Source organism: Montipora foliosa, chromosome 8, assembly GCF_036669935.1.
Source record: "Montipora foliosa isolate CH-2021 chromosome 8, ASM3666993v2, whole genome shotgun sequence".
NCBI classification, from domain to species: domain Eukaryota; kingdom Metazoa; phylum Cnidaria; class Anthozoa; order Scleractinia; family Acroporidae; genus Montipora; species Montipora foliosa.
The window spans coordinates 26,816,286-26,825,380 of NC_090876.1; the positions used below are offsets into that span (position 1 = coordinate 26,816,286).

The 9,095-nt window shown below is 39.9% G+C and overlaps 1 protein-coding gene across 2 annotated transcripts; it reads left to right on the top strand.

Annotated features, from left to right (window-relative positions):
• The first annotated feature begins 378 nt into the window (after positions 1 to 378).
• LOC138013117 (homeobox protein engrailed-like) lies at positions 379 to 4,115 on the top strand. 2 transcript variants are annotated; one of them, XM_068860094.1, is made up of 3 exons: positions 379 to 655; positions 870 to 1,099; positions 2,567 to 4,106. In XM_068860094.1, exons 1-3 carry the CDS (start codon positions 648 to 650, stop codon positions 2,893 to 2,895), a joined length of 567 nt encoding a protein of 188 aa, XP_068716195.1. In that variant the 5' UTR covers positions 379 to 647; the 3' UTR covers positions 2,896 to 4,106. The 2 variants fall into 2 exon arrangements, with proteins under 2 accessions (XP_068716195.1, XP_068716194.1); XM_068860093.1 differs by lacking the exon at positions 379 to 655 and having other exon boundaries at positions 676 to 1,099; positions 2,567 to 4,115.
• Positions 4,116 to 9,095: the final 4,980 nt, after the last annotated feature.

Here is a 9,095-nt window from a genome sequence, read left to right on the forward strand (position 1 = left end):
TGTAAGAGCAGCGTATGAATCACCTTTTCACGCCACCATCGCTCTTTTGTATTATTATTATTATTTTTTTTATTTTTTTACTTTTTGGCCGCTTGAATACACCACAAACATCTTGACAAGCGAATCACTGCTATATGAACCCAGTTATGTCACTCACAAAGAGTTTGTACGCTTCTCGTAAATGCATTCCGCGCAAGTTCAGCTAACAAACAAAAAATTAGAAATATGTCTGCCAGACTAACATGACTTCAAAGACTTTAAGAATTTGATAGCTTCCCATCCGGAAAGTCACCAGAACAGTTTGGTAACCTTGCGAACGTTTGTTTCCTTCCCTGGCCGACGTGTAAACAGAACCGGAAATTTGCGGTGATTGCTTGTGCACGCATCTGCGGATTGGACCGTGGCAGATTGCGGAGCAGGGTGATAAATCTCTATAGTTACAATGACCGATAAGTTTCTTACTGCCACTTCCTTCTTGTTGCTAACTGTTTGCCGTTGTATGATGCGTGATTCTTGCAAAGAAGAGCGATGACAGAATTTTCCGGTAAAGAGGAATACAATTTCAAAGGCAGGGAAGCTGTCTGTTTCCTGACCGCAATTATTCACAGACACCTAAAGAGCCAATTAAGTTACAGTACACCTCACTTATGATTAGGTAAGTTATCAAAACATGAGACTTAAGTCTCCTAAATGACTTAAACTGGTGCCAAACAGCCGAGAAGTTGACTGTGTACATGCAATGACAGAGTAAGCTAGCTGCAAAAACAAGTTGCTTTGACTAATATGTCCGCGGCCAGAGTGAAATATGGCTCAGCCTTTTCTCGTGTCATTTCTTCCAAATCTGCCCTAAATCATCCTTTTTCCATAAGGAACATTCTAAATCTTGACGAACAAAGTGGAGACGACACGTCTAGAGACATTAAAACAATCACTGGTCGTCATTACGTGGAGTGTTACTCCTCTCCACGCAAACTGGAACGCCATTTACCAAATGACAGCTTAACTCCTCCAGCGCCGAACTTCAATTTCATTGCAGCAGATAATTCATGGCCTGCCTGGGTTTATGCTACGAGGTATTCAAGGCATGGTATTCCACCAGGTAAGTTTATAAAACTTGTAAACCACTGTATATTGTTTAGCATTTTTTGCGTTTCGCCTGGGATAAAGGAGTTATCACTGTCTGCAACTGTAGGAGCAAGCGCATTAATCGATTAAGGTAAGAAGTCTTACTGTGGGCGTAAACATAATAAGTCTTATTCCACTGAGCACTGAAACCGCGTGGCAATCAATTGTATACCTGGACTTAAAATTTTGCGCTTCGCTATTGACTACTGAGTTGGAGAAAAAACAGAAAAAACACGGACGCGAAATTACTACGATGCCATAACTCAGTAATTTATTTATTTTCTCTTATTAGCTTTTTTTTTTGGCCAGTCGCTGTAGCGATACTCTTATTAACCTAACTGGCTAAGAAGAACTACTCCCCAATTTATCAGTGTACTAAATGTCTGTATGTCAGTTCTCCGACGTTTTCTTTTTAATTGAAAGGAATGTTTGCTTGCTGATGTAGGCGAGAATCTTAGAAATCCCAGTTGTAGACAAAAATATCACGGAAGGTATAAGTGAGGAAGTGTTTCATAAAGCTTCAAGAGAGAAAGTGATTATAGATTCACTTTGCGTTTTTCTTTTGCTTCTTCTTCTTCTTTTATTCTTCTTTTTGTTCTTCCTTTTTCAGTGGATCACCTGGTCCAAAAATTGATTTGAAATGGTCACATTTCAAATAGAAGACTAAATATTAAACGTGCCATGCTTGTGTCGACCCGGCAGCGTGAAGCTCAAAATATGTCGCAAAATCAGTTCAAGACCATCATTGAATGATAGCGACAAACGACCACAGAGGTGCTAACACAATTAAAACTTGCTTCAAATGCATGATTACAGACTAAATTCGGAAATACTTTGTGAAGTTACAACTGGTTTCCTGTTCTGAAAAAGCAAAGCAGACGATTGATGCGAGATCATGCCAGACGTTTACGACGCGATCATAAAAGAATAACTGACTGCCTTCGAGGAACCAGTTTAATTCAAAGCAAATATTAGGGATTCGGTTCACAAGTCATTAATTGACTCTGTTGAGCTTAAGAACTTATCTATTGGAATACTCTCAAAGTTCCCCTCGAGCGGGCGTATTTTTTTTCCGTTCGCTTTCGCTTTAACCAGGTGTACGGATATAAACATATACGCATGTATAGACAGGTATTCGAATGCTCGCGGGGCTGAGTATTTAAGAAGACCAATTGAAACTAAACAAAACAGCATAAATTGAGCCAATGGGACTGATTCCTAACTAGGCGATTCAGATAAGATTAAGCGAAACAGAAATCAAGTCCACGCGTTTTTTGATATGGAAAAATAATTACAACTATATCCAATTATCCCCTTAGCCCCTTAGCGCTTTCGATCTAGCATAGTCGCGTCTGAATTCAAATGACTTTCATACAAAGTACCGGTCCGCACAACAAGTGTGATCATGATGACATTTCCTCATCTCATTTATGTCTTGTAGCGAACTACACAAACCCAAGAAGGTCTCGTAGAGCCTTAAAAAGACAAAAACAACGACCGCTCTTTTCACCAGAGCAACTTAAAAGACTTGAAGAAGAGTTTGTTAGTGAGAAGTACATCTCCAAGTTGCGGCGTTGTAAGTTAGCTTCTGAAATAAGCCTGACAGAAGCTCAAGTCCGTACCTGGTTCCAAAACAGGAGAACAAGATGGCGGAAAGAAGTCCATGAGGAAGAGGAGGACCCAAGCTGGACTACGCATAGTGGAATTGCTGCACAAACTGAAGTTATAAGCACAAATTGTATGATTGTGCAGGGATATTGTCCAATGTAAAAACTCTAACCTTTAGTTTGTAAGGAAGGCTACAATAAATAACGCCAAAGGGTCTGTGTGCCTGCACGCCAGGGTATGATTATAAAAACACTGATAATTTGTTCATGCTAGTTTTTTCTTCTTCAGTACAAATGTTAATGAAATTCCACAAGAGGCACTAAGCCGATGACACACAGTTCAAAATTATTTTTGTAGGCCAACAAATGTTACAGGCTTTGTTGAATTTTGAGCTGTTCATCTGAATTCTGATTTCAACACGATGAACGTTATTCAGTGAACGACGAGCTCCACTCCGTTGAAAAAACTCACACTGATTTGAACTACGTTAGCCAATCGCTGAGGCTGGTGACATGCTTTTCAACAGTGATCGACAATAATATCTATAAAAATGTTGAATCGTTGTTAAACACGCTTGAAGGCCCAACGGATTTCTGTTGAATTCTTTGTTAAATGACAAAATCATCCACTTAAATAACAGTATTACGAAAAACAGTTCGGTAAAGTGATGCCATACAACAACCACTGCATTTGCCATCGGACTGGGAAAACAGGAGGATTCAACGCAAACTGCATATGAAGGTCATCCTAGCGAAAGTTTCATTCAAAAGAGCCAATTTAGTTTGTCATTTAAAATGTCATTTTTACATCTTTAGTTTACCCTTCAATGGTAACTGATCGTTGAGGACAGCTGGAAGACAATGCATTAAACAAAAATAATTTGGCAGTTTAGCAAATAACGTCAATAACAAGCAGAACAGCCGAGAACAACAAATCTGTGACAGCCCAAACGAATTTTTGCTTGGATTTCATAGCTGGCACAAACGACTGAGCGTAATGGTACTCCTTTCACTTATCATCTTGAATATTATTCACACGCAACAAGTCAAAATCCCCAGATGAAGAAAGAAATAGTTCGTGCGATTGAGCATCCAATACTGTTTTGAGGTGGTTGCTGTTTGAGTTGCTCCAACTAAACCGATTCGCGTCGGAGTGAAGTGTGCGTGGCCGTATACATCTTCGACAGCTTAAAAACTGATCATAGTAAGATAAATTAAATGTTGTTTCGAAAAAAGTCCTAAGCTACTTGTCCCAGACCGTAACCCTTTTTGAAACATAAAATGAATGTAAATAGTCTGCAGAAAAAATGCATGAGACGGACTTAAGGTGTACTCGAATGAAAAGCATAAAACAGTCATTTGAATAAAAAGAAGTTTCACGGTTGTCGTGAGTTGAGAGTGGTCTTGTACTTTGTTAATATATAATTATTTTGTTATTCGGTCGAAAAGGTGTACTGATGTTGACCAAGTCGTTTTCTGGTACAACTGTCTTGATTTCGATGCCTTTTTAGCTTTGGGCGATGCCTTTGTATTTTGTTTGTGCAAGTGAAAATGTGTTCACGGAGGAGTTTTCTTTATTTTGAGATGTTGGTTTCCACGATCACGGATGAAATGTGTAAAGCTCGAAGTGAAGTGTTGTTTCCAGTCGTTGTAGTGATTTGGTGGCAATTTTTAGTGAGCAGAGTTTTTGTTAATAGGCGTTGTGCAGTTGTCTGTCCCTGGTGTTTGCACGCTCCATTGTATGGCGGAAGAGAGAGCTCCTACAACTGTGTATGATCTGTAAGCCGCGATGCTGGTCTTTAAAGTTCTCTGGATGTCGGTTGCTGAGGCGTAGGACTGTCGTCAGTCGAATGTACGTTGGTGCTCTCCTTGTGTGGAACATCTATCGCCATGCGCTTAACACGTTCAATAACAACTGAACCACGATACAACATCCGTGTTTCCGGAGTATAATACAAACAAGTTTCCATGAGATCACGCTTTCATTAACAGTTAACTCATCGAGGACTTACAAGTCATGAATAAAAACAGAATAAATATTTTATTGTCGATCCTCCAACATATTGCCGCTCATTTATCAATTGAGCTGACAAAGGTTTGAATTCAGTTTACAGCCGGAGTTCTTCGCTGGTATTATAGAGAACAAAGGTACGCCTCCCGGGTGATGCATTTTTAAAACATACATTTTTTTCGTTGTCTTACATTGATTATGCCGTAGTATTGGCCCCTATGCTACATTACACTAAACGGGGTTAAACTCAACCGAATCGCGAAAGTTGTATAACATGAATGAATAGCGGATATCCTGCTCAGTTTGTGAGGAAAAGGCAAAACACCGGTGGATATAACTTCTAATGCAATGAATAGATTATCACAAGGAGATTTCTTTCAAATGAGATTATCTTATTCAATTTTCGCAATTTCGGTGGGAAAAAAGGGAAATACCAGAATTAACCTGATCTTCCTATTCGTGCTTCTTCTGGTTAGTTCCGATACAAAGGCAGCCCTTACTCAGCCGTGATTACTTGAATATCCGTTGTATTTCACTGCAATTTTCAGAAGACCGAGGTAAAGTTATTGTTTAATAATTCCGAAATTCTCTTCCATCTCTTGAAACTATCCTTCAATACGCAGAATCCACGGTGAATTGTAACATGCCCAAATATCTAGTGGATGGTACATTCCAGCAAGTTCTTCTTTTTGCTTGAAAGAGAAAGGACAGTGACAGTGCTAGAGAAAGCTTGTAAATTAAGAAGTGAAAATATTTGCTCGTATTGGAAAGGAAAATACACTCCTAGTTTGGTCTTTATTTTGCGAAAGTCTGCTATTTATACCAAAAGAAAGATGATATGTTTTCCGTTAACCCATGTAAATTATAGAGATTGATCTCCTTTCTTACGGCAATAACTAAATAAATCTTTTTTTTACTCATGATTTTTGCTCGGCCAAGTTTTTTGCAATAATGCCAATCAAAGGTCAATCACCGGTTATCAGGGATGGAATATCAGGGCACATCGCCAAAACTATCGAAAACAAAGTATAATTAGCTCATCATGTGATTTTCGAACAGATTTTCAACACGACAAGCCGTCATTGTTGACACACTCTTTTGCATGAACAGATTTAAACCGACTTACGAATAAGGAAATCATGACAACATGGAGGCAACGTTACTTTTCATCATTTTAAAGCAAGCGCATTACAATGGTGCTAAGAAAACAGGTTTTTTTGTGTCGCAATAAACAGCAACTTTTCTCGTTTCTATTTTTACACCAGCTTTGTTTGACATAGTTAAAAGGGCCCGCTCGTTTTCCGTTAGGAAATACGAAGAACATTTTTCCGCCCGTAAAGCGAACTCGTCAAGGTCAATGATTTGATCACTCATCGACTGGAATTTCTATAATATTCGTTTCTTTAATCCATGTTACGTGAAACAAAAGTTAACAAAATGGTAACTTGCGTAGTATTTTCCCGCACAGCGGTATGTGACCTAAACAATTTTTGTGGCCGGTCTCTTTGAGAACAGTGCTAGTAGATTATGTTCAAATTTTAGGGTCAGTATACACATCATGGAGATTATTACTACGATGAAATTTGAAATCAACGAATGAGGCGGAAAACCAGAAAGCCATCTCGAAAATGGCTGGGTGAGAACGAGCACTGTTTGGTATACTAATCTCGAATTAACCACCTCCTTGTTCGCTTTAGGGCTGGTTTTCATATGATCCTTACGATGATCGATACGATCGTTGCGATCATGCTGTGATCGCTCAAAAATGGGATCGCTGTAAAGTAAGTGAAGGGTGCCTCTAAGGGCGGTGGCCCATGTGAGTCGATAGTTGGGAGTCTGGGAACTGGCACTGCCTCTCTTCTCAAACCAGATGGATTTCTTTTTCTTCAAAACTCTCCCGTATGCTGTTCTTGTGTTTTTGAACTTCAGAATAACTGTTGAATACTCGGCCATTATTGCGTTCTTGCAGCGGCATTCTTTAAGAAATAGCCTGTTCCAGGCTTTCAGATAGTCGAGAAAACGAAAAGAACTGCGTGTGAAAAGCGAGTGGGGGATGGTTCGAGGCGAGGCGGGAGAGCCTGTAAGCATCTCTTTAAATTCTTCATTCCGCCCACTTTGCAAATAACCTTTTGCATGTCAAACTGTCAATGTCAAAGTGTTGAAAAAGGGCGGCATTGTGTGGTCCCACGCGAGTTCAAGCGCGATTCTTTTATTGTTGTTCAAAGGTGATGCGTTAATTCTCGCTTGTGCGAGTACGTTAGCCAGAATTTAAGGCACTTTTAGGAAAATAACTTTACAAGCGAACGAAGGCATTGTCAAAGCAACCGGGAAACGAGTGTCAAGGAAATCACCGACGGGAGATTTAGCAAATTCGACCAAAAGACACGACCAGTTCGAAAGCTGCGAGTTCCCGACGCTCTGTTGACTTTTCCAAGGAAAACAGAAACCCGACCATTGAAGTTTCTGGCCTAGATGATAAGATGGTCTCATCAATAAACTTCAGCTCTGATGCATCAGGACAACCGATAATGAATGTGAAAGATTGATATTTCATGTGGATGGCTTCAATTGCATTTGCAGTATACAGACACGTAGCCATCACCTTCGCTTCCTGAAAATCGCTTGATCTTTTAAAGCTTTAAGACATACAACGGAAATACAAGCCTGTTTTCGGCAAATTTTTTGGGTTTTTTCTTTTTGCTCTCATTTTTTCGAAGGCGATGAAGGCAGAAATTTAATTGACCCTAACTGGTGAATTCGAATACGCAGCCAAGTATTTGCATAAGAAAGAATAACAAAAAATATCGTTCGTCAGAGTTTCAGAGAGCGCCGTTGAATTGTAACAATTGTGGCGTGCAGGGGACATAATAGTTGTGTCAAATGCGAACTATATATCGTACCCGGTGATGCTATATTGTAAGCGGTGTGGAGAGATGTCGTATCACAACATTGAAGCGCTTTCGCAACGCGCGGCAGTAACTGAAAATTTATTCTTTTACCAAAACCAGTTGGAAGCATTGCAAACGGATCGTTTTTTCGACTTATTAAAGTTGAACAGACACAACTTTTGCTCGAATCTGAGGGCATGTACGTTTGGGAATACTTTAAGACACTCGGCGACAGCGTTCACCTCTTTCTTTCGTGCTCCGCGCGTGAATCAAAATGATGACGAAAGTGTTGATATAAACTGTCAAAATTGACCAATCAGAGGGTATACCAGGAGCTGGTATACTGGAATGAAGAATTTAAAGAGATGCTTACAGGCTCTCCCGCCTCGCCTCGACCCAAGCCCCCACTCGCTTTTCACACGCAGTTCTTTTCGTTTTCTCGACTATCTGAGAGCCTGGAACAGGCTATTAAGAAATGAGGCATATATGCAAATAAATGGCCGGGTATAGACCCCTTTCATAATGGAGGCCAAATAAAATATTCTTTTGTTTTAATGCTAATAAGCTTTCTAGCCTCGCTATGACGAGCAAATTCAAAAGAATATTTGTTTCAAAATGAGGGAACGAAGGTCGAATACCACTAAATTCTGCTATCTACAGCATGATTTTTACCTTCAGAAAATAAGACAACAATAAAAGCAAGGTGACACGCGTTAACACCAACCCGGTATGGCCAACACATCACGCATGCGCACAACCATTTTACCCGGTCAATTAGCAGCCATGGACAGCTGTTTCAGCCTTTCGGGCCTAATCAGCATGGCGTAGCTAACATCGGTGTGTCACGTAAACACACTGATCTCTCAAGGACGTTCGCGCTAATTGTTTGTGCGCAACGTTACTGCGCAGGTAACGCGACTGTAATATGTCACGCATTACTTCGAGCATTAGTGAAGTTGAGATTTTAAAACCTTTGCAAAAACCGTGGACGATAAGTCTTGCACAGCGTTGGATCAGAGAAGATCGTGATCAGTGAAAATTGATCTAAAATATTTATGAAAGTCAAGTAAACTACTGCACGACTGATATTCGCGAGGTTTTATCAGTCGTGCACTAGTCTACTTGACTTTCATACAAGTTTTTCAAGCATCAGTCAAAATAACATGGCGACAAAAACGCCGAGGAAAAAATTCCAGGCCGGCAAAAGAATGGCACATTTATTTCCGAATCATCATGAAACTTCAAAGAGAAGTGAGCGGGAGGATGGAAAAGCTCTGGAAAAGGTAGCTGATCGAGTAGACTAGTGGCTGAAAGTTTGGAAAACTCGAGGACGAACCGTTGCGTAAATTTAATGGGGCTGTTTCTTTTTAATGTTTTTATCACCCTACGAACTTAAGTTCAAAGTGAATGCATGTTTTTAAAGTTCTTTTCCTTTACTTTCGTGAAAATTGAGCAGGATTTTCG

What these genes read in the sequence shown, in the direction of transcription:
- LOC138013117 (XM_068860093.1), top strand. Translation starts at nt 784, where the DNA reads ATGTCCGCGGCCAGAGTGAAATATGGCTCAGCCTTTTCTCGTGTCATT. An exon ending in AAGGCATGGTATTCCACCAG is followed by an intron (nt 1,100 to 2,566) that starts GTAAGTTTATAA and finishes TATGTCTTGTAG; the next exon opens with CGAACTACACAAACCCAAGA.